Genomic DNA, 26248 nt, shown 5'->3' with positions numbered 1-26248 from the left:
TAACGCAAACCAGCCTCTTATCCACTGATTCTGTCTACAATTCCCATTGCCATGGCAAAGCAGCCAGCATAATTATGAACCCCATGCACCCCCGACATTCTCTCTTCCACCTTCTTCCTTTGGGAAAAGGATACAAAAGTCTGAGGTCACGTACCAACCATCTTAAGAACAGCTGCTTCTCTGCTGCATTTAGACTTTTGAATGGACTTACCTTGCATTAAATTGATGTTTCTCTACACCCTAGCTATGACTGTAACACTACATTCTGTACTCTCATTTCCTTCTGTATAAACAGCATATTTTGCCTGTATAGCAGGCAAGAAACAATTCTTTTCACTGTACACTAACATATGTGACAATAATAAATCAAATCAAATCAAATCCCATCTCATGGAAGAAAAAACAAGGACCTGTTAGGGTGAAGGGCAAAGCTGGCACGAGTAGGCGACCCTGGATAATAAAACATTGAGGTTTTGGCCAGGAAAAGGAAGGAGGCATGGCTCAGGTACCAACAGCTGGAATCAGGGGATTCCCTGGAGACGTACAGGGGATACAGGAGTATACTCAAGACGGAAATTAGGACGGCAAAAAGAGGGCATGAGGTAGCTTTGGCTGAGAGGATTAAGGGGAATCTGAAGGGATTTTTTTAAGCATATTAAAGGAAAAAGGACTATAGAGAAAATAGAAACTCTCATGACCAAAGTGAACATATATGTATGGAACTGCAGGACATGGTCAAGGTTCTCAATGAATATTTCTCCTCTGTGTTTACCGTGGAGAAAGACATGAAGATATGGGAATCTGGGAAACTTAGTGGTGATATACTGGGGACAGTTCACATTACAGTAGAGGAGGTGATGGATGTATTAAAATGTATAAAGGTGGCTAAATCTCCTGGCCCTGACCAGGTATATCTAAGAACCCTGCGTGAGACCGCACTACCAGAAGGACGTGGAGGCTTTGGAGAGAGTGCAGAGAAGGTTTATTAGGATGTTGCCTGGTATGGTGGGTCTTAGCTATGAGGAGAGCTTGGGTAAAGTGGGGTTGTTCTCCCTGGAAAGACGGAGAATGAGGGGAGACTAATAGAGGTATATAAAATTATGAGGGGTATAGATAGGGTGAACACGAGGGGTCACGGGTTCGAGGTGAGGGGAGCGAGGTTTAACTCAGATATCAGAGGGACGTATTTTACACAAGGGTGGTGGGGGCCTGGAATGCACTGCCAAGCAGGGTGGTGGAGGCGGACACGCTGAGATCGTTTAAGACAAACCTGGATAGTCACACGAGCAGACTGGGAATGGAGGGATACAGAAGAATGGTCTAGTTGGACCAATGAGCGGCGCAGGCTTGAAGGGCCGAAGGGCCTGTTTCCTGTGCTGTACTGTTCTTTGAGACTAGAGAAGAAATTGTGGGAGCCCTAGCTGAGATACTTATAAGATCATTAGCCATGGGTGAGGTACCAGAAGACTGGAGGGTAGCAAATATTATGCCCTTATTTAAGGGATGCAAAGAAAAACTTGGGAATTATACAACGGTCAGCCTAACATCTGTGGTGGGTAAGTCTGAGGATTTATCTTATCTGAGGATTCTGAGGGATAAGGTATACAGGCATTTGGAAAGTCAGTGTTTGAAGTCAGTGACCTTCAAGCGGATAAATGTGTAGTGGTCCGTTTTGGCAGGACTAGCGGGATGCAGGAGTACACTATCAAGGGCAGGAGTCTTAGCTGGGTTGAAAAGCAGAAGGATCTTGGGGTCCGGGTCCATAGGACTCTTAAATCGGCCTCACAGGTGGAGGATGTGGTCAAGAAGGCGTATGGTGTACTGGCCTTCATTAATCGAGGGATTGAGTTTAGGAGTCGGGAGGTAATGCTGCAACTTTATAGGACCCTTGTCAGGCCCCACTTGGAGTACTGTGCGCAGTTCTGGTCGCCTCACTACAGGAAGGATGTGGAAGCTATTGAGAGGGTGCAGAGGAGATTTACAAGGATGTTGCCTGGATTGGGAGGCATGCCTTATGAGGATAGGTTGAGGGAGCTAGGTCTCTTCTTCCTGGAGAGACGAAGGGTGAGAGGTGACCTGATAGAGGTTTATAAAATGTTGAGAGGAATAGATAGGGTGGACTCTCAGAGGCTATTTCACAGGGCTGAAATGGTCGCTACGAGAGGACATAGGTTTAAGCTGCTGGGAAGCAAGTACAGAGGAGATGTTAGGGGTAAGTTTTTCACTCAGAGGGTAGTGAGTGAGTGGAATCGGCTGCCGTTGGTGGTGGTAGAGGCGAACTCGCTGGGGTCTTTTAAAAGACTTCTGGATGAGTATATGGGATCTAATGGCTTTGAAAGTGACAGATAGTTCTATGGCTTGGTAGGTATAGATGTGATTGGCGCAACTCGTGGGCCGAAGGGCCTGTTTGTGCTGTAGTGTTCTATGTTCTATGATTAGGAGTAGTCAGCATGAACAACAACAACAACACAACACAGCACACAGCACGGGAAACAGGCCCTTCGGCCCAACGAGCCCGCGCCGCCGTCCTACTATCTCAGTGACCTATTCATGATTTTAGTCTACGTCTAACGTGCGAGGATCAGGGAGGTCCAATTTAGGGACAATTTTAGTACCCAATCAATCAGCCTAAAAGCACATCTTTGGGGGATGTGGGAGGAAACCGGAGCACCCGGAGGAAACCCACGCAACCACGGGGAGAACGTGCAAACTCCCACAGACACAGGCCCAAATCCATGTGTCCGCACAGCAACAGAGATAGTCTCTGAGCTGTCATGTTGCCCTCGAGATGGTCCAGTTTAAGCACACTAACGACATGAAGCAATAGGCAACTCCCGAAGCAACATCCAAGAGCAGCCCACTACAACCTGCCGCCTGCATGCCCCTTGCTGGACTTAAATGCCTGTGGAGACAAAAAAATTCATTATTAAACAGGCAAAGACTGTAACATTCCTGAGGCAAAATGTATTCCCAAGCCTACAATGTTCAGTAAGGCCTACTATATCCCCCTATATGTAGCCCGCTCATATGGCTGTCTAAGTGACTCTTAAACAACCCTAGCGTGCCTGCTTCCACCACCTTACTCGGCAGTGCATTCCACACCCCCACTACCCTTTGCGTGAAAAACTGCCCTCTAATATTTGTCTTATACCTAGCCCCCCTCACCCTAAGCCCGTGACCCCTCGTTCTATCCATTTCTTGTAGCGGAAAAAGCTTACCACCATTTACTCTATCTATCCCCTTCATAATCTTATAAACCTCTATTAGATCCCCCCTCAGCCGACGTCTCTCAAGGGAAAACAGCCCAAGTTCATCCAATCTTTCCTCGTAAGACAGCCCTTCCATACCAGGCAACATCCTGGTAAATCTCCTCTGCACTCTCTCCAGGATCTCTACATCCTTCCGGTAGTACGGCGACCAGAACTGGACACAGTACTCCAAGTGAGGCCTAACCAATGTTCTATACAACTGCAACATCAAACTCCTACTCTTATATTCTATACCTCTTCCTATGAAGGCTAACATACCATACGCTTTCCTCATCACATTCTGCACCTGTACCGACACCTTCAGGGACTTATGCACTTGCACCCCCAGGTCTCTCTGCGTATCTATACTCCGGATAGTTCTACCTTTTATCGTATAACTCCCCTCCACATTATTCCGGCCAAAGTGCATCACCTCGCATTTCTCCGGATTAAATTCCATTTGCCATCTATCTGCCCAATCTACCAGCCTGTCTATGTCCTGTTGCATTGCCAGGCACTGCTCCTCAGTACCCACCAATCCAACCATCTTGGTGTCATCAGCAAATTTGCTGATCACACCACCTACCCCCTCTTCCAAGTCATTAATATATACCACAAATAGAAGAGGTCCAAGTACCGAGCCCTGCGGCACACCACTGGTGACAGGCCTCCAATTGGAAAAGGAGCCTTCCACTACTACTCGCTGTCTCCTCCTCCCAAGCCAGTTCTCCACCCATCTACATACCTGGCCTTGTATCCCATGAGCCTTCACCTTTTCTATCAGCCTACCATGAGGGACCTTGTCAAACGCCTTACTGAAATCCATATAGACAACATCAGCATGGCTTTGTAGTAAGAAGCAGATGGAAAGATGTTTGTTGGACTGGAGACCTGTGACTAGTGGTGTGCTTCAGGGGTCTGAACTGGGCCCACTGCTGTGTGTTATCTATATCAACGATTTGGATGAGAATGTAGGACGCACTATCAGTAAGTTTGCAAATGATGCTAAAATGGTGGTATTGTAGACAGTGAGGAAGGTTATCAAAAATTGCAGCAGGATCTTGATCAGCTGGTGAAGTGGGCAGAGAAATGGCAAATGGAGTTCAATACAGATAAGTGTTGCATTTTGGAAAGTCAAATCAAGATAGGACTTTCACAGTGAATAGTAGGACCTTAGGGAGTACAATGGAACATAGGAACCTTGGAGTTCAGGTGCACAGTTCTTTTAACGGTGGAATCACAGGTAGATAGGGCAGTGAAGAAGGTTTTGGCATGGTGGCCTCCATCAGTCAGGGCATTGGGTATAGAAGTTATTTTGCAGTTATACAGGCGTTCGTGAGGCTACACCTGGAGTATTGTGTTCAGTTTTGGTCGCCTTGCTATAGGAAAGATGTTAATAAGCTCGAGAGCATGCAGAAGAGATTTACAAGGATGTTGCCAGGACTCAAGGGACTGAGTTATAGGAAGAGATTGGACAGGCTAGGCCTTTCTCCTTTGGAGTGTAGGAGACTGAGATGTCGGAGACTGAAGGAACTGAAGGCACTGTTGCTAAGTTTGCAGATAATACAAAGATATGTAGAGAGAGAGATGTATTGAGGAAGCAGGGGGGCTGCAGAGGGACTTGGACAGGTTAGAAAGTGGGCAAAGAAGTGGCAGAAGGAATACAATGTGGAAAAGTGTGAGCTTATGCACATTAGAAAGAGGAATGGAGGCATAGGCTATTTTCTAAATGGGAAAATGCTTCGGAAATCAAAAACACAAAGAGACTTGGGAGTCATTGTTCAAGATTCTCTTAAGGTTAACATGCAGGTTCAGTGGCAGTTAGGAAGGCAAATGCAATGTTAGCATTCATATCGAGAGGACTAGAATACAAGGGCAGGGATGTACTTCTGAGGCTATATAGGCTCTGGTTAGACTCCATTTGGAGTATTGTGAGCCCCATATCTAAGGAAGGATGTGCTGGCCTTGGAGGGTCCAGAGGAGATCTCTGGAATGAAGAGCTTGTCAGATAAGGAACAGTTGAGGACTCTGGGTCTGAACTCTTTGGAGTTTAGAAGGATGAGGGAGGATCTTATTGAAATGTATATGATACTCCAGAGGCCTGGATAGAGTGGTAATGGAGAGGAAGTTTCCACTAGTAGGAAAAACTGGAACCAGAGGACACAACCTCAGGCTAAAGAGACAATCCTTTTGAACAGAGATGAGGAGGAAGTTCTTCAGCCAGGGAGTAGTGAATCTGTGGAACTCTTTGCTGCAGAAGGCTGTGGGGGCCAGGTCATTGAGTGTCTTTAAGAGAAAGATAGATTCTTGGTTAATAAGGGGGTCAGGGGTTATGGGGAAAAGGCAGGAGAATGGGGATGAGAAAAATATCAGCCATGATTGAATGGTGGAGCAGACACGATGGGTGAGTGGCCTAATTTTGCTCATTTGTCTTGTGGCCTTATGGTGATCTTATGGAGGTGTAAAAGATCATGAGAGGCATAAATAGGGTGAATGCCCTATCTTTTTCCCAGGGTTGAGGAATAGAGAACTAGAGAGCATAGGTTTAAGTTAAGGAGGGAAAGAATTAATGGAAACCTACGGACCAACTTTTTTTTTTACAGAGAGTGGTATGTATGTGGAATGAGCTGCCGGAAGAAGTAGTGGAGGCAAGGACACTGACAACATTTAAAAGGCATTTAGACAGATACATCGATAGGAGAGATTTAGAGGGATTTGGGCCAAATACAGACAAATGGGGTTAGCTTAGATGGGCTTTTTGGTCGGCATGGACCAGTCTGGGCCAAAGGGCCTGTTTTCGTACCATAGATTCTATGGTTCTATGAAGGACAATAGGAAGTTTGGACTCATTTGATGAGACTTACAAAACAATGGAGCTGGGAACCCAAACTCTCCCTGGAATTTGAACTCAACTTTCTGACCATGGAAGTAACTATAGTATAAATTGTTGCATACATACTGGGGGTGGTACTTTGATCTCCTCTCTCATCAGTTTTGTTACTTCATTATGTAGGGTGACACTGTCCAGTGCCCAGCCTTTATGGGCACGCGTTACTTCCTGTCTCATGGCAGTTAGGAATCCTGTATACAGAATGAGCACAGTTTATCATATTGTTTGTCTATGCAATTTAATAAATATATATCTTGCTTTCAAGCCATTTTTAATTTGCACAGTATTACAATGTATTTATAGCAAAGGAAGAGACCAATCTGCCTAACTGGTCTCTACACAACAAAAGTCTGTGAAATAGTTTACCACAATTTGATCTTTTTGCTCTCCCTTTCAAAATTGGAAGTTTTGAAGCAAAATATATTCTATAGCTAACAGGGAAAGAAAGGTTACTTCTGTGTAAAACAGTTAACTTTAAGTGTTGAACTTAAAAATAGTCATATTGTTACACTTCTTTTCTGAATGGGTCTCTGCCATGGGTCTCTCTTTAGTTAACACCATTAAGATATCCTAGTAAACCTTCCTCTCTAATATACTTTTTAAAATTAATTTATGGGACCTAGGTGTTGCTGGCTGGACAAGCATTTATTGCCAATCCATATTTGCCCTTTACAAGACGGCCATGAGCTACCTTCTTGAACTGCTGTACCCTGAGGGGTAGGTACACTCATAACGCTGCTAGGGAGGCAGTTCCAGGATTTTGACCCAGTGACAGTGAAGAAATTGTGATATATTTTCCAAGTCAGGATGGTGAATGACTTGGATGGGAACCTGCAGGTAGTGGTGTTCTCAGATGTCTGCTCTTCTTGTCATTCTAGATGGTAGTGTTGTGGGTTTGATAGGTGCTGTCTCAGGTCCTTTAGTGACATCTCGTTGATGGTACACACAGCTGCCACTATTCATCGGTAATAGAGGGATTGAATATTTGTGGAAGGGATAGCAATCAAGTGGGCTGCTTTGCCCTGGATGGTATTGAGTTTCTTGAGTGTTGTTGGAGCTGCACTCATCCAGGCAAAGAGAACAAAAAACAAAGGAAATTACAGCATAGGAACAGGCCCTTCAGCCCTCCAAGCCTGTGCTGACCATGCTACCCATCTGAACTAAAATCTCCTACCCTTCCTAGGATCATATCTCGCTATTCCCATCCGATTCATGTATCTCGCAATATGCTCCTTAAAAGTCACTATCATATCTATTCCTATTACCTCCAGACACCCACTAGTCTGTGTAAAAAACTTGCCTCATACAGCTATGTACGAGAGTATTCCAATACACTCCTGTCTTGTGCCCTGGAACTGGTGGACAGGCTTTGGGGAGTCAGGTGGTGAGTTATTCACTGCAGGATTTCTAGCCTTTGATTTGCTTTGGTAGCCTCAGTATTTAGATGGCTAAATACCATATCAAAGAATCCCAGTGTAGAGGAGGCCAACTCTCTGACAGAGTGTCTTAGCCAAGCACACAACCCACCCAATCCCTATTTTCCCCTGAATACATAATCACAACTGTTTTTGTGGCAGTGAGTGAGTTCCACATTCTATCGATGCTCTAGGTTCTCCTGAATTTCCCAGTCGGTTTTATTTGTGCCTTTTATATTGACAGCCTCTAGCTCGAATTGACTAGATGAAATAATGGGCTGAATTTTAATATATTTCACCTGGAAGTCGGGGTTCCTCTGAGCACACAGAAAATGTGGGCATAGTTCACAATAACTATTTGGGACAGAATTTTCCAGCCTTTTCACAGCAGGGGCAAGGCCAGAAAATTCTAGCCTTTGTATCTGCTTCCAGAAAAGAAGGGGGCTGTGCAGACATTGTGGTTAAGGAGGAGTCAGACTTATTACCAGGGTATTGCCTGGCATGGCAGGCATTAGCTATGAGGAAAGGTTGGTGATTCTTCCAGCCTGCTGCACTGCTCTATAAAATCCTGATGGAACTGGGCAGGCATGATGTGGGAAGAACGTTCCTGACATTGAGCAAGTGCAGAACTAGGAGTCATAGTCTAAAAATAGGGCAGCAAAGTGGCAGAGTGCTGCCTCACAGGATCAGGGACAAGGTTTAATTTAGGCCTCAGGTCACTGTCTGTGTGGAGTTTGCATGTTCTCCCCATGTTATAAGACCCTTGTCAGACCCCACTTGGAGTACTGCACTCAGTTCTGGTCGCCTCACTACAGGAAGGATGTGGAAGCTATTGAAAGGGTACAGAGGAGATTTACAAGGATGTTGCCTGGATTGGGAGGCATGCCTTATGAAGATAGGTTGAGGGAGCTAGGTCTCTTCTTCCTGGAGAGACGAAGGGTGAGAGGCAACCTGATCGAGGTTTATAAAATGTTGAGAGGAATAGATAGGGTGGATTCTCAGAGGCTATTTCCCAGGGCTGAAATGGTCGCTACGAGAGGACACAGATTTAAGGTGCTGGGAAGCAAGTACAGAGGGGTAAGTTTTTCACTCAGAGGGTGGTGAGTGAATGGAATCGGCTGCCGTCAGTGGTGGTAGAGGCAAACTCGCTGGGATCTTTTAAAAGACTTCTGGATGAGTATATGGGATCTGATGGCATTGGGAGTTACAGATAGTTCAATGGCTTGGTAGGTATAGATGTGATCGGCGCAACTTGTGGGCCGAAGGGCCTGTTTGTGCTGTTGTGTTCTATGTTCTATGTCTGCATGGGTTTCCTTCAGGTGCTCCGGTAAGAGTTTTTATAAATATATATAAAAAGGAAGAGGCTGGCTAGGGTGAACGTTGGACCCTTAGAGGATGAGAGGGGGGATTTAGTGGTGGGGGATGGGGAAATGGCTGAGGCCTTGAATAACTTTTTTGTTTCGGTCATCATGGAGGACGTGAATAATTTGCCGGGTGTTAGCGATGGAAGGATGGTAGGAGTGGAGAGCCTGAATGACATTATTGTTACTAGAGAGGCAGCGCTCGACAGACTGGAGGGACTGATTGTGGATAAGTCCCCAGGACCGGATGGAATGCATCCAAGGGTTCTGAAAGAAATGGCAGAGGTAATAGTAGATGCCTTGGTGATTATTTTCCAAATCTTGCTGGATTCCGGGGAAGTGCCGGAAGATTGGAAAACGGCTAATGTTACGCCGTTGTTTGAAAAGGGTAGCAGGCAAAAGGCGGGGAATTATAGGCCGGTTAGTTTAACGTCTGTTGTAGGTAAAATGCTTGAATCCGTAATCAAGGAGAAAATAGCAAGGCATCTTGAGGGGAATTGTTTGATAGAGCAGACGCAGCACGGTTTCGTTAAGGGGAAGTCGTGTCTGACGAATTTATTGGAATTCTATGAGGATGTGTCTAGGGTGGTGGATAGAGGAGAGCCGGTGGATGTGGTGTTTCTTGATTTTCAGAAGGCGTTTGATAAGGTGCCGCACAAGAGGTTGTTACAGAAGGTTAGGGGGCATGGAGTTGGGGGTAGGGCGTTAGCGTGGATAGGGGATTGGCTGTCAAATAGGAGGCAGAGAGTGGGTGTCAATGGGTACTATTCGGATTGGCGGTTGGTGCCTAGTGGAGTGCCCCAGGGGTCGGTGCTGGGGCCTCAGCTATTTACCATTTATATAGATGATCTAGAGGAGGGAACCGAGTGTATGGTGTCGAAATTTGCTGATGACACCAAGATTGGTGGAACGGCAAATTGTGCGGAGGGTGTGGAAAGTCTACAGAAGGATCTAGATAGGCTGGGCGAATGGGCCAGGAAATGGCAAATGGAATTTAATGTTGGCAAGTGTGAAGTTGTCCACTTTGGTAGGAATAATGGTAGGAAGGACTATTACTTACGTGGCGAAAAACTGCAGCAGGCGACGGTGCAGAGGGACCTCGGGGTCCTTGTGCATGAGTCACAAAAACCCAGCCTGCAGGTACAGCAGGTGGTCAGGAAGGCGAATGGGATGCTGGCCTTCATAGCGAGGGGGATTGAATATAAAAGTAGGGAGGTCTTGCTGCAGCTGTATAGGGCATTGGTGAGGCCGCAGCTGGAGTACTGTGTGCAGTTTTGGGCGCCGTACTTACGCAAGGATATTTTGGCTTTGGAGGGAGTGCAGAGGAGGTTTACTAGGCTGATGCCGGAGTTGAGGGGGTTGAACTATGAGGAGAGGCTGAATAAACTAGGCTTGTACTCGTTAGAGTTTAGAAGAATGAGGGGAGATCTCATTGAGACATAGAAGATGATGAATGGGATGGATAGGATAGAGGTGGAGAGGCTGTTCCCGCTCAGAAAGGACAGCAGGACTAGAGGGCACAGCCTCAAGATAAAGGGGGGGGCGGTTTAGAATAGAGTTGAGGAGGAACTTCTTCACTCAAAGGGTGGTGAATCTCTGGAATTCTCTGCCCGTTGAAGTGGTGGAGGCTGCCTCGCTAAATATTTTTAAGACGCGGGTTGATAGGTTTTTGATAGGCAAGGGGATTTAGAGTTATGGGGAGAAGACGGGAAAGTGGAACTGAGACACAACAGATCAGCCATGATCTTATTGAATGGCGGGGCAGGCTCCAGGGGCTGGATGGCCTACTCCTGCTCCTATTTCTTATGTTCTTATTTTTTCTTATGTTCTTATGTGTTAAGGGGATACAGCCTGGGTGGGATTATTGTCAGTGTACTCTCAATGGACTGATTAGCCTCCTCCTGCCATGTAGCAATTACATGAATGAGGGGTAAGCCGTTTCGGACTGAGACGAGAAACAACTTCTTCACTGCGAGAGTTGTGAACCTGTGGAATTCTCTACCACAGAAAGCTGTTTGGCCCAGTTCGTTATATATGTTCAAGAGGGAGCTGGACATAGCGCTTGTGGCTAAAGGGATCAAGTGTTATGAAGAGAAAGGGAAATGGGATACTGAAAGTGCATGATCAGCCATGATCATATTGAATGGTACTGCAGGCTCAAAGGGCTGAATTTTTCTATGTTTTCTATGGCCCGTGAATGGCTGGCCAGCAGTGGGGGCTACTTCGCATGCTCTGATCTTGGTGCATGCACGATGGTCAGCTCAGCACTATGAATCGTCTCCAGTGGGAAAAGGCCCTGCCCCCAGATTTTCATTATGAATCTTGCTTGGGCCCTCTGTGATGCATTTGTGGGAGATTTATTTTGAAAATCCCGTGAAAAAAACAGCAGGAGATACTCCATTTATGAGCAAAATTTAGCACTTAGACTTTTTTGGGAAAATCCAGGCCCTTATCCTTACATTAATGGCCAGATAGAAAATTGGTGGGATCATGGCAGATGGAGTCTAATTTAGACAAATGCAAGGTGATGCATTTTGGTAGATTGAACAAGGGCAGGACTTACTCAGTTAATGAAATGGTTTTGGGGAGAGTTACAGAATAAAGTGATCTAGGAGTATATGTTCATAGCTCCTTGAAAGTGGAGTTACTGGTGGACAGAGTGGTGAAGAAGGCATTCGGCATGCTTGGTTTCGTCAGTCAGGACATTGAATACAGGAGTTGGGACGTCTTGTTAAAGTTGTAGGAGACATTGGTAAGGCCACACTTGGAATACTGTGTGCAATTCTGGTCACCCTATTAGAGAAAGGATATTATTAAACTAGAAAGAGTGCAGAAAATATTTACTAGGATGTTATCGGAACTTGATGGATTGAGTTGTAAGGAGAGGATGGTTAAACTGGGACCTTTTTCTCTGGAGTATAGGAGGCTGAGGGGTGATCTTATAGAGGTCTATAAAATATTGAGGGGCACAGATCAGTTAATATCAGTTAAGATAGTCAATATCTTTTCCCAAAGGCAGGAAGAACAAAGAACAAAAACAGCCTGGGAAACAGGCCCTTCGGCCCAACGAGCCCGCGCCGCCATCTCTACACCACCAGTCCCCCTCTCCACCCACGACCCCTGTCTAATGTTTTATGGCCATCCACATTGAGGGAAACTGATTTAGGGACAATTTATCCCTGCCAATCAGCCTAACAGCACACCTTTGGGGTGTGGGAGGAAACCGGAGCACCCAGAGAAAACCCATGCAAGCACGGGGAGAATGCACAAACTCCCACAGACACCGGCCCAAATCCACGTGTCTGCATAGCAATCAGTGATAGTCACTGATCTGTCATCTTGCCCAGTATCTGGTCCAGTTTAAGCACACACTAACGACATGGAGCACTAGGCCAATCTCGAACAACCAAGAGCAGCCCCAGTACGACCCATCGTGTGTATGCCCCTCGTTGGACACGAGGTGGACCGACTTAAAACCTGTGAATTAAAAGAGAAAAAACATTATTATCATACTACACCCATTTACATTACCAGGGATGCCCCAATGCTAATGACCCTTATTTAAACAATCTCCTATATCCACCCATCTCCAACCCACTCATGTGCCTAAGTTACTCTTCAATGACTCTAGCGTGTTTGCCTCCACCACCTTACTTGGCAGAGCATTCCATACCCCCACTACCCTCTGTGTGAAAAACCTCCCTCTAATATCTATGTTATACCTCTCCCCTCTCACCTTAAGCCCGTGGCCCCTTGTCCTACGTGTCTCTATCATAGGAAATAGCTTACCTCTGTTTACTCTATCTATACCCTTCATAATCTTATATTCCTCTATTAGATCCCCCCTCAGTCGCCGTCTTTCAAGGGAAAAGAGCCCCAATTTCTTCAATCTTTCCTCATACCCCAGTCCTTCCATACCAGGCAACATCCTGGTAAACCTCCTCTGCACTCTCTCCAGAGTCTCCACGTCCTTCCGGTAGTAAGGTGACCAGAACTGGATGCAGTACTCTAAATGCGGCCTAACCAACGTTCTGTACAACTGCAACATTAGACTCCAGCTCTTATATTCTATACCCCTTCCTATAAAGGCTAACATACCATAGGCTTTCTTCACCACACTCTTCACTTGCACTGCCACCTTCAAAGACTTGTGCACTTGCACCCCCAGGTCTCGCTGCGATTCTATACTCCTTATGGGCTTACCCTTTATCATATAACTCCCCCTTACATTATTCTGGCCAAAATGCATCACCTCACATTTATCCGGATTAAACTCCATTTGCCACGTATCTGCCCAATACACCAGCCTATCAATATCCCGCTGTATTGCCAGACACTGCTCCTCACTGCCCGCCAATCCAGCCATCTTGGTGTCATCAGCAAATTTGCTGATCACACCACCTACTCCCTCTTCCAAATCATTTATATACACTACAAAGAGAAGAGGTCCCAGTACCGAGCCCTGCGGCACACCACTAGTGACAGACCTCCAGCTAGAGAAAGACCCCTCCACTACTACTCTCTGACTCCTCTTTGCAAGCCAGTTCTCTACCCATCTAGATACCTGGCCACATATCCCATGAGCTTTAATCTTCTGTACCAACCTACCATGAGGGACTTTGTCAAATGCCTTGCCTAAACTCAAGGGCATAGGTTTAAGGGAGAGATACAAAAGTGTCCAGAGGGACATTTTTTTCACACAGAGGGTGGTGAGTGCCTGGAACAAACTGCCAGAGGTAATAGTAGAGGTGAGTACAATTTTGCCTTTTAATAAGCATTTAGATAGTTACATGGGTATGATGGGTAAAGAGGGATATGGGCCAAATGCAGGTGATTGGGATTAGCTTAGGGGTTGTAAAAAAAATGATGGTATGGACAAATTGGGCCGAAGGGCCTGTTTCATGCTGTAAACCTCGATGACTCTATGACTCTGGTCTGGTTTCACAATATACCTAAGGGTTTTTGATCTGGTGCCCGAACATAAGGTTGAGGGTCATGGAGTTGGGGGTAGGGTGTTAGTGTGGATAGAGGATTGGCTGTCAAATAGGAGGCAGAGAGTGGGGGTCAACGGGTGCTATTCGGATTGGCGGATGGTGACTAGTGGAGTGCCCCAGGGGTCGGTGCTGGGGCCTCAGCTTTTTAACATTTATATAGATGAACTGGAGGAGGGAACCGAGTGTAGAGTGTCGAAATTTGCTGATGACACCAAGATTGGGGGAACGGCAAATTGTGCGGAGGGTGTGGAGAGTCTGCAGAAGGATCTAGATAGGCTGGGCGAATGGGCCAGGAAATGGCAAATGGAATTTAATGTTGGCAAGTGTGAGGTGGTCCACTTTGGTAGGAAGAATGGTAGGAAGGACTATTACTTACGGGGCGAAAAACTGCAGCAGGCAACGGTGCAGAGGGACCTCGGGGTTCTTGTGCATGAGTTGCAAAAACCCAGCCTGCAGGTGCAGCAGGTGGTCAGGAAGGCGAATGGGATGCTGGCCTTCATAGCGAGGGGGATTGAATATAAAAGTAGGGAGGTCTTGCTGCAGCTGTATAGGGCATTGGTGAGGCCGCAGCTGGAGTACTGTGTGCAGTTTTGGGCGCCCCACCTGCGCAAAGATATTTTGGCCTTGGAGGGAGTGCAGAGGAGGTTTACTAGGCTGATACCGGAGTTGAGGGGGTTGAGCTATGAGGAGAGGCTGAATAAACTGGGCTTGTACTCGTTAGAGTTTAGAAGAATGAGGGGAGATCTCATTGAGACGTATAAGATGATGAATGGGATGGATAGGATAGAGGTGGAGAGACTCTTCCTGCTCAAAAAAGACAGTAGGACTAGGGGGCACAGCCTCAAGATAAAAGGGGGGCGGTTTAGAACGGAGTTGAGGAGGAACTTCTTCACTCAAAGGGTGGTGAATCTCTGGAATTCTCTGCCCGTTGAAGTGGTGGAGGCTGCCTCGCTAAATATTTTTAAGACGCGGGTTGATGGGTTTTTGATAAGAGAGGGGATTAAGGGTTATGGGGAGAGGGCGGGAATGTGGAACTGAGCCACGACAGATCAGCCATGATCTTATTGAATGGCGGGGCAGGCTCGAAGGGCTAGATGGCCTACTCCTGCTCCTATTTCTTATGTTCTTATGTTCTTATGTTTTGTATGAATGTACTTTTAAAAGCAGGTTCTGATGGTGAGGTTCTTATGATATTATTACGACTACATTATATTTTTATATTATAGTATTTTTCTGATAGGCTGTATGTGACGAGTGGAGTCTCGCAGGGGCCTCAACTTTTTATTACTACCCCAATGACTGAGATGAAGGCAGTGGAGGCATTATGGTTAGATTTACAGATGACACAAAGAGAGGTAGGAAAATCTGCTGTGAACATGACATTCAGAGGTTCCAAACAGAAGTAAATGAGTTGAATGAGTAAGCACATATCTGGCATTTGGAATATAACATGGGAAAATGTGAAGGTTTTCAATATGGCGGAGTGAAAAGAATTCACGTATTACTTAAATAATGGGGAACAGCTGAAGGATTCTGAGCTGTAACAGGGTATAGGTGTCTTAGATCATGAGTCATAAAACGTTAAAACAGGTTGAGCAAGAAATTAAGAAAGCTAAGGGAATGCTATGATTTTATAAAGCAGATTCCTAGTTTGGCAGGTCCATCATATCCCCCACCCACCCCCAGTACTGGCACAAATCTCAGAACGCTCCAAAAAACTGACTGAGTGTGGGAGGATTTCACCGCATGTTTGATAGGCTGAGGCAGATCATTCCATTATTCTCTCCAAAGTATAGAAACCTTTTGGGAGCATTCCCCCTGACATCGAGGCGATTCTCCCCACAATGCTGGTTTTACAGTGCAACTTCAGACAGAGGTCACAATTGTGAATATCATTAAAAGCACAGGGGGCGGATCCTCTTCATGCCAAGGAACCCATGCTTCCACACATTGCTGGGAGATCTCTGAAAAGATCTCCCACATCCTGACACTAGTTTCCAACGCCCACAGACATGGCTGGCCTCATCGCTGGCCCCCACAATCCCTCCACAGACATGGCTGGCCTCATTGCCGCCCCCACAATCCCTCCACAGACATGGCTGGCCTCATTGCTGGCCCCACAATCCCTCCACAGACATGGCTGCCCTCATTGCTGGCCCCCACAATCCCTCCACAGACATGGCTGGCCTCATTGCTGGCCCCACAATCCCTCCACAGACATGGCTGGCCTCATTGCCGCCCCCACAATCCCTCCACAGACATGGCTGGCCTCATTGCTGGCCCCACAATCCCTCCACAGACATGGCTGCCCTCATTGCCGCCCCCACAATCCCTCCACAGACATGGCTGGCCTCATCGCTGGCCCCCACAATCCCTCCACAGACATGGCTGCCCTCATTGCCGCCCCCACAATCCCTCCACAGACATGGCTGGCCTCATTGCTGGCCCCACAATCCCTCCACAGACATGGCTGGCCTCATTGCCGCCCCCACAATCCCTCCACAGACATGGCTGGCCTCATTGCCGCCCCCACAATCCCTCCACAGACATGGCTGGCCTCATTGCCGGCCCCACAATCCCTCCACAGACATGGCTGGCCTCATTGCCGCCCCCACAATCCCTCCACAGACATGGCTGCCCTCATTGCCGCCCCCACAATCCTTCCACAGACATGGCTGGCCTCATTGCCGCCCCCACAATCCCTCCACAGACATGGCTGGCCTCATTGCTGGCCCCACAATCCCTCCACAGACATGGCTGGCCTCATTGCCGCCCCCACAATCCCTCCACAGACATGGCTGCCCTCATTGCTGGCCCCACAATCCCTCCACAGACATGGCTGCCCTCATTGCCGCCCCCACAATCCCTCCACAGACATGGCTGGCCTCATCGCCGCCCCCACAATCCCTCCACAGACATGGCTGGCCTCATTGCCGCCCCCACAATCCCTCCACAGACATGGCTGCCCTCATCGCTGGCCCCACAATCCCTCCACAGACATGGCTGGCCTCATTGCTGGCCCCCACAATCCCTCCACAGACATGGCTGGCCTCATTGCTGGCCCCCACAATCCCTCCACAGACATGGCTGCCCTCATTGCCGCCCCCACAATCCCTCCACAGACATGGCTGGCCTCATTGCCGGCCCCACAATCCCTCCACAGACATGGCTGCCCTCATTGCCGCCCCCACAATGCCTCCACAGACATGGCTGCCCTCATTGCTGGCCCCCACAATCCCTCCACAGACATGGCTGGCCTCATTGCCGCCCCCACAATCCCTCCACAGACATGGCTGGCCTCATTGCCGCCCCCACAATCCCTCCACAGACATGGCTGCCCTCATTGCCGCCCCCACAATCCCTCCACAGACATGGCTGCCCTCATTGCCGGCCCCACAATCCCTCCACAGACATGGCTGGCCTCATTGCCGCCCCCACAATCCCTCCACAGACATGGCTGGCCTCATTGCCGCCCCCACAATCCCTCCACAGACATGGCTGGCCTCATTGCCGCCCCCACAATCCCTCCACAGACATGGCTGGCCTCATTGCCGCCCCCACAATCACTTCACAGACATGGCTGCCCTCATTGCTGGCCCCCACAATCCCTCCACAGACATGGCTGCCCTCATTGCCGGCCCCACAATCCCTCCACAGACATGGCTGGCCTCATTGCTGGCCCCCACAATCCCTCCACAGACATGGCTGCCCTCATTGCCGCCCCCACAATCCCTCCACAGACATGGCTGGCCTCATTGCTGGCCCCACAATCCCTCCACAGACATGGCTGGCCTCATTGCTGGCCCCACAATCCCTCCACAGACATGGCTGCCCTCATTGCCGCCCCCACAATCCCTCCACAGACATGGCTGCCCTCATTGCCGCCCCCACAATCCCTCCACAGACATGGCTGGCCTCATTGCCGCCCCCACAATCCCTCCACAGACATGGCTGCCCTCATCGCTGGCCCCACAATCCCTCCACAGACATGGCTGCCCTCATCGCTGGCCCCACAATCCCTCCACAGACATGGCTGGCCTCATTGCCGCCCCCACAATCCCTCCACAGACATGGCTGGCCTCATTGCCGCCCCCACAATCCCTCCACAGACATGGCTGGCCTCATTGCCGCCCCCACAATCCCTCCACAGACATGGCTGGCCTCATTGCCGCCCCCACAATCCCTCCACAGACATGGCTGGCCTCATTGCCGCCCCCACAATCCCTCCACAGACATGGCTGGCCTCATTGCCGCCCCCACAATCCCTCCACAGACATGGCTGGCCTCATTGCCGCCCCCACAATCCCTCCACAGACATGGCTGCCCTCATCGCTGGCCCCACAATCCCTCCACAGACATGGCTGCCCTCATTGCCGCCCCCACAATCCCTCCACAGACATGGCTGGCCTCATCGCTGGCCCAACAACCCCTCCTTCCTGCACACATCGATGGCCCGGATAGTTCCCCCCCCCCCATAGACATCACTGGCCTCATTGCTGGTCCCCACAAACCCTCCACAGACATTGCTGACCTGCCACCCAGACAGACATCGCTGCCCCTCCCTCCTCCCACACACAGACATGGCTGCCAGCTCACCTCATGGATCTGGATAATGCAACTACTGCATCCCTCCATCCCTTAAACTTACAGACCTCACTGCTGCCCTGCAGAGAACTTGTGTTGTGCTGACATGTGCAACCCTAGTTGAGGCCAATGATGTTGAGGCTGATGATTTTCAGTTACAAGTGGTGTACCTCAGGGATCTGTTTTGGGGCCACTGCTGTTTGTCATTTTTATAAATGACCTAGATGAGGGTGTAGAAGGATGGATTAGTAAATTTACTGACGACACCAAAGTCGGAGGAGTTGTAGACAGTGAGGATGGATGTTACAGTTTGCAGAGGGACATAGATAAGCTGCAGAGCTGGGCTGAGAGGTGGCAAATGGACTTTAATACGGAAAAGTGTGAGGTGATTCACTTTGGTAAGAGTAACAGGAGTACAGAATATAGGGCTAATGGAAGGACTCTTAGTAGTGTTGATGAGCAGAGAGATCTCGGGGTACATGAGCATAGATCCCTGAAAGTTGGCACCCAGGTTGATAAGGTTGTTAAGAAGGCGTACGGTGTGTTAGCTTTTATTGGTAGAGGGATTGAATTTCGGAGCCATGAGGTTATGTTACAACTGTACAAAACTCTGGTGCGGCCACACTTGGAGTATTGCGTACAGTTCTGGTCACCGCATTATAAGGAAGATGTGGAGGCATTGGAAAGGGTGCAGAGGAGGTTTACCAGGATGTTGCCTGGTATGGCGGGAAGGTCTTATGAGGAAAGGCTGAGGGACTTGAGGTTATTTTCATTGGAGAGAAGAAGGTTATGAGGTGACCTGATTGAGGCATACAAGATGATCAGAGGGTTAGATAGGGTGGACAGTGAGAGCCTTTTACCTCGGATGGTGATGGCTCGTTGGGCCAAAGGGCCTGTTTCCCATGCTGGGTTGTTCTTTGAGGGGATGTAGCTTTAAATTAAGGGGTGGTAATTGTAGGACGGATGTCAGAGGTAGGTTCTTTACTCAGAGGGTAGTAAGGGTGTGGAATGCCCTGCCTACAGAAGTTGTGGACTCGCCAACTTTAAGGGCGTTCAAATGGCACAACATCTAGGGCCGAAGGGCCTGTACTGCGCTGTAATGTTCTCTGTTCTATGTCTGTGAGGGGAGTTTTAGGGGCCAGCAATGAGAGCATTCCCTCTCTTGAATGGAAGCCTTGAGTATTGCATGCTCCCAGGACATGGCAGCTTATCGATTAAGAGCCCTGAATTTTGCACTCCCCTGGACATAGCAGCCTATTAAATGGCAGCCAATCAGCATCCCGACGGTAGCATGACACTCAATTGAAAACAGCTTTCAAAATTTCTCACAATGGCCACTGGGCCCTGAACTGGTCACATTCACTGCACCTGCACTCCCCTCATAAGCTAGAGCTGTATGTAAGCTACAGGAATGGACACACAGCCAGTCATGCCACAAAGATGTCTGTGTGGAAACCAGATTCCCAGAGGCCAGGAGCACCTGCTAGATGCCATGGAAGAGAGCCACGAGTAGACCTTCCCTGTCATGGCCTTCATCCAAGGGGTGCATCCCCACAGCACAGTGGGATGAGGTGGCAGAAGCAGCAAATGTCAGGAGCCTGACACCGTGCCCTGGCAGGCAGTGTCGCAAAAAAAGTATGACTTTTTCAAGCAGCAAGGGTAAGTGAGCATCCCACCTGGAACTCCGTACATGCTTGGCATGAATCTCAAACCATGCTTAGACACAAGTTACCCTTCCCCCAGGAACAGAATCTAACACCTTCTCCTCACCCCTCAATGGTGACCGCTTTCCCCAAAACTGCCAGCACAACACCCAACACACAGGCACGCATTGCACAACATGCACTACCGTATGTTAATACTTACTATCCACCTTATGTTCCCACAGGAGAAGGACATTCGCAACGTATGTGAGACAACACAGACTGGTGGTGGTGTGCCTGACCTGCTGCAACTAACCAGCACCAAAGAGCATTCCATGAAGCTGGCAGGGGGTGATAAGCCATCCCGAATGGTCACTGACAGCCAGGTTGGCATCCAGTATGTAAATGAGCAGAAGGGTATCCTCAACCTTGTTTCTCCTTGAAGTAAATGTGATGCTGCATAGAAGTTTTATCTCCCTTCCCTGAATGTGTGTTCTTTATTGCAGCTCTGGACCCAGAGGAGCCTGGCCCTTCGCATGTCACTGCCATCCCTGCTGCCCTGGAGCAAACTGCCCACGACCTCTGGGATCACATCTCGGAGGGAGGCACTGAGGAATCCTCCGAGGGCAGTACCACTGAAGCAGCACTGTCATGTACCACACAACCCACCAACACAGAGACTATCACCATAATGGGCATCTTTAGTGTTGAGGCTTCTGGATCATCAACTGGTGAGCACTCCACAGACACTGACGCACATTGGGTGGGGACGGGAACACAGAGGTCTGCCGGAGGCCAAGATTCAGCTGTCCCCAAGCCAGATGCTGGGCTTCTGGGTGTGTCCCTCCCAAGGCTGGTGGAGATAGATCAACAAACTTGGGGAGTTGTGAAGGCAACTATGCTGTGACTACAAGGCTGTTTCGAGGAGTCCAACAAAGTGCTGTTGCAGGAAGTGGTGTGACACAGCGTGCAAACCAGGCCAACACTGCAAGGGTAAAAGTCTGCCTCACGGGTCTGTCCTCATGGGTGACAGAGTCAGGCCATCCTGAAGACCCAACAGGCCATGGGCGAGTGTGTTTCCAGCATCCAGGAGGCACAATGTTCGATAGGGTGCTGGGGGCATGTGGGAGACATTGCTGGCCATGGCTGGGACTTCCACTGGCATTCCTTAGACACAGCAGGCCATGGCTGTGAGCCTTGACAACTTAGCCCAGGCTCAGATGGCTACTGCTGAGGGGCTCCAGAGCCTGGCTCGCTTACAGAATGCTATAGTGGAGGGTCTCCAGAGCTTGACCCAGTCTCAGAGGACCCAGGGGTGAGGGATCACAGATCATGGGCAGATGCATCTAATCCTCCAGGACTAGTAGAGCCAGGTGGCACCAGAGCTTGTGGAGCTCAGTCCAGGTACCCTGGTGCCCATGGAGTGCTCCTAGGGCCTCTGAGTACCCCAAAGGAGGAGGAAGGGCTTCAGCCCATGCCAGGGTCTTCCACCTGGGTGTCCTGAGACATTCTGATTCCCCCTTTCCTCACAACGGGGCATCTCGGGGCCAGCGAAGTGAACAGGGTGAGACCGAAACAGTGCTATCTGCAATTCAGCCAGGGCCCTCCAGGTCCCGGCCACCCAGCAGATGTCCATCAAGGCCGGACACCTTTACCACCGATGTGCATCCTTGGGTAGCGCCTAGATGAAGCAGTAGACCCAGAAAGTTAGAAACTTGTAGCTCACTAAGAGGGCACAGATGAACGTCATCAGTAGCCAGGGTTTATTAATCAGTAACGTTAAGAACTTTTAATTGCACCTCACAGCTGTGACTGATTCTTCCTCCCCACCCCCAACCACAGAGGAGAGTGGTCCCGGTTCCCAAGCAGAGGTGCTGTCTGTTGAGCCTTGTATACTCAGCCACATGTTTCAGAGTGCCTGCCCTACCTTTCCCAATGTAGCAGAGATATTTGAATCATTGACAGTCATGGGTGAGGTGCCTGAAGATTGGAGGGTGGGAAATGTTGTGCCTTTGTTTAAAAAGGGCTGCAGGGAAAAACCTGAGAACTACAGACTGGTGAGCCTCACATCTGTGATGGGTAAGCTGTTGGAAGGAATTTTGAGACAGGATCTGCAGGCATTTAGAGACGCAAGAATGATTAGGGACAGTCAGCAGGGCTTTGTGAGTAGGAAATCATGTCTCTTGAATTTGAGTTTTTTGAAGGGGTAACCAAAAAGGTAGATGAGGGCAGTGCAATTGATGTTGTCTACATGGACTTTAGAACATAAGAACATAAGAAACAGGAGCAGGAGTAGGCCATCCAGCCCCTTGAGCCTGCCCCACCATTCAATAAGATCATGGCTGATCTGTCGCGGCTCAGTTCCACTTTCCCGCCCTCTCCCCATAACCCTTAATCCCCTCTCTTATCAAAAACCCATCAACCCGCGTCTTAAAAATATTTAGCGAGGCAGCCTCCACCACTTCAACGGGCAGAGAATTCCAGAGATTCACCACCCTTTGAGTGAAGAAATTTTTCCTCAACTCCGTTCTAAACCGCCCCCCCTTTATCTTGAGGCTGTGCCCCCTAGTCCTACTATCCTTTCTGAGCAGGAAGAGTCTCTCCACCTCTATCCTATCCATCCCATTCATCATCTTATACATCTCAATGAGATCTCCCCTCATTCTTCTAAACTCTAACGAGTACAAGCCTAGTTTATTCAGCCTCTCCTCATAGCTCAACCCCCTCAACTCCGGTATCAGCCTAGTGAACCTCCTCTGCACTCCCTCCAAGGCCAAAATATCCTTGCGTAAGTACGGCGCCCAAAACTGCACACAGTGCTCCAGCTGCGGCCTCACCAATGCCCTATACAGCCGCAGCAAGACCTCCCTACTTTTATATTCAATCCCCCTCGCTATGAAGGCCAGCATCCCATTCGCCTTCCTGACCACCTGCTGCACCTGCAAGCTGGGTTTTTGCGACTCATGCACAAGGACCCCGAGGTCCCTCTGCACCGTTGCCTGCTGCAGTTTTTCGCCACGTAAGTAATAATCCTTCCTACCATTATTCCTACCAAAGTGGACCACCTCGCACTTGCCAACATTAAATTCCATTTGCCATTTCCTGGCCCATTCGCCCAGCCTATCTAGATCCTTCTGTAGACTCTCCACACCCTCCGCGCAATTTGCCGTTCCCCCAATCTTGGTGTCATCAGCAAATTTCGATACCATACACTCGGTTCCCTCCTCCAGATCATCTATATAAATGGTAAATAGCTGAGGCCCCAGCACCGACCCCTGGGGCACTCCACTAGTCACCAACCGCCAATCTGAATAGCACCCATTGACCCCCACTCTCTGCCTCCTATTTGACAACCAGTCCTCTATCCACGCTAACACCATACTCCCAACTCCATGCCCCCTGACCTTCTGCAATAACCTCTTGTGAGGTACCTTGTCAAACGCCTTCTGAAAATCAAGAAAGACCACATCCACCGGCTCTCCTCTATCCACCACCCTAGACACATCCTCATAGAACTCCAGTAAATTTGTCAGACACGACTTCCCCTTAACGAAACCGTGCTGCGTCTGCTCTATCAAGCAATTCCCCTCGAGATGCCTCGCTATTTCCTCCTTGATGACGGATTCTAACATTTTACCTACAACAGACGTTAAACTAACCGGCCTATAATTCCCCGCCTTTTGCCTGACACCCTTCTTAAACAATGGTGTAACATTAGCCGTTTTCCAATCTTCCGGCACTTCTCCGGAATCCAGCGACGTCTGGAAAATAACCACCAAGGCATCCACTATCACCTCTGCCATTTCTTTCAGAACCCTCGGATGCATTCCATCCGGTCCTGGGGACTTGTCCACAATCAGCCCCTCCAGTCTGTCGAGCACCGCCTCTCTTGTAACAGTAATGTCATTGAGACCCTCCAGTCCTACCACCTTTCCATCGCTAACACCCGGCAAATTATTCACGTCCTCCTCCGTGAAGACCAAAACAAAAAAGTTATTCACAACCTCAGCCATTTCCCCATCCCTTACCACTAAGTCCCCCTTCTCATCCTCTAAGGGTCCAACGTTCACCCTAGCCAGCCTCTTCCTTTTTATATACTTATAAAAACTCTTGCTGTCCTTTTTTATATTAAGCGCTAGCCCAGCTTCATAGTTTATCCTACCCTTCTTTATCAATTTCTTTGTCAATCTTTGTTGACATTTAAACCTCTCCCAATCCTCTTCTCGCCCACTACTCTTAGCTACTCTAAACGCCTCCGCTTTTAATTTAACACTTTCCTTCACCTCCTTCGTTATCCACGGCTTATTACCTCTCCTCCTACTATCCTTTTTGACCATCGGAATAAATTTCTGCTGAGCACCAAGAAAGATCTCCTTAAAGATCCTCCACTGTTCCTCAGCAGACCTACCTTCCAACGTGCTCCCCCAGTCCACATTCGCCAATTCCTCTCTCATCCTACCGTACTCCCCTCTGTTCAAACAAAGGACGCGTGTCCGGGAACCCACTTTGTCCTCCTCCATCTGCACCAGAAACTCCACCATACAATGATCACTCTCCCCAAGAGGATCCTTCACCACAAGGTCCCTAATTCTACCCGCCTCATTACATAACACCAGATCCAAGATAGCTCGCTCCCTCGTCGGCTCCAACACACACTGTTCAAGGAAATTATCCCGGCAGCATTCCAAGAACTCCTCCTCGAGCCCACCGCGTCCAACATGGGTCGACCAATCAATATGCAGATTGAAATCCCCCATAATTACAGCCGTCCCATTCCTGCACACTGCATTTATTTGCGCGTTAACAGCCCGCCCCACCTCCAGATCATTATTCGGGGGCCTATAGACGACACCCACCAGCGTCTTCCTCCCTTTGCTGTTCCTAATCTCTACCCACAACAATTCCACGTTCTGCTCCTTGGCTCCAATATCATCCCTTGCTACCACCCTGATGCTATCCTTAATCAGCAGAGCTACGCACCCCCCTTTTTCCTCCCGCCTATTCTTCCTAAACACTTGATACCCCTGGACATTCAGCTCCCAGTCCCTGTCACCTTGCAGCCACGTCTCTGTAATGGCCACCAGATCATATCCATTTGTGCTGATCTGCGCCACCAGCTCATCCACTTTATTCCGAATGCTTCGTGCATTCAGATACAGTGTCTTCATCCCAGCCTTCACCTGGACCCTATTTCCCGGAACGCCACCAACCATACTCACGCCCCCCACTCCCTTTATTATTGGGACATCCTTGGCCTCTACCCTTACCTGTACCCTCTCCTTAACTTTAGGCCTCGTAATGTCACCTACCCTCGCACCCTTCCCCCCACTAATTAGTTTAAAGCCCTGTCTACAGTCCTCTTTACACGATTCGCCAGGACTCTGGTCCCAGCACGGTTCAGACCAACCCCATCCTGCCCGAACAGGTCCCACCTACCCCAATACTGATGCCAATGCCCCATAAATTCAAACCCATTCCTCCCACACCAATCCCTGAGCCACCCATTCACTTCCTTAATCCTGTCAACCCTATGCCCATCTGCACTCGGTTCAGGCAGTAGCCCTAGCAAGGCCTTTGACAAGGTACCCATGATAGGTTGTTTTATAAAGTTAAATCTCACGGGATCCAGGGTGAGCTATCTAAATGGATAAAAAGCTGGCTTGATGACAGAAGACAGTGGGTTGCTTTTCAAACTGGAGACTTGTGACCAGTTGGTATGCCTCAAGGGTTGGTGCTGTGTTCACTGTTGTCACTTATATTAATGATTTGGATGAAAATCTAGGAGGTATGTTTAGTAAGTTTGCAGATGACACAAAGATTGGTGGCATAGTGGACAGTGAAGGTTATCCAGGATTGCAATGGGATCTTGATCAATTGGGCCAGTGGGCTGACAAATAGCAGATGGAGTTTAGATAAATGTGAGGTGATGCATTTTGGTAAATCGTACCAGGGCAAGACATACTCAGTTAATGGTAGGGTGCTGGAGAGAGTTACAGAACAAAGAGATCTCAGGGTGCAACTTCATAACTCCTTGGAAGTGAAGTCACAGGTGGATAGTGTGGTGAAAAAGGTATTCAGCATACTTGGTTTCATTGGTCAGAACATTGAATACA

General features: G+C 48.8%; 1 protein-coding gene across 1 annotated transcript in view; it reads right to left on the bottom strand.

Moving 5' to 3' along the window:
• The window catches only part of LOC145345623 (dynein axonemal heavy chain 8-like), a 1557438-nt gene that overhangs the window by 19925 nt on the left and 1511265 nt on the right, over positions 1-26248 (bottom strand). Inside the window, exon 94 of the mRNA XM_080193457.1 lies at positions 6208-6329. Coding sequence (XP_080049583.1) covers positions 6208-6329 — 122 coding nt within the window. The remainder of the gene's footprint in view (positions 1-6207; positions 6330-26248) is intronic.

Source organism: Carcharhinus amblyrhynchos, chromosome 7 (assembly GCF_965287045.1).
Source record: "Carcharhinus amblyrhynchos chromosome 7, sCarAmb.v2.hapA, whole genome shotgun sequence".
NCBI lineage: Eukaryota > Metazoa > Chordata > Chondrichthyes > Carcharhiniformes > Carcharhinidae > Carcharhinus > Carcharhinus amblyrhynchos.
The sequence above is the reverse complement of the archived record's forward strand: the minus strand, read 5'-3'. Positions and strand labels throughout refer to the sequence as shown.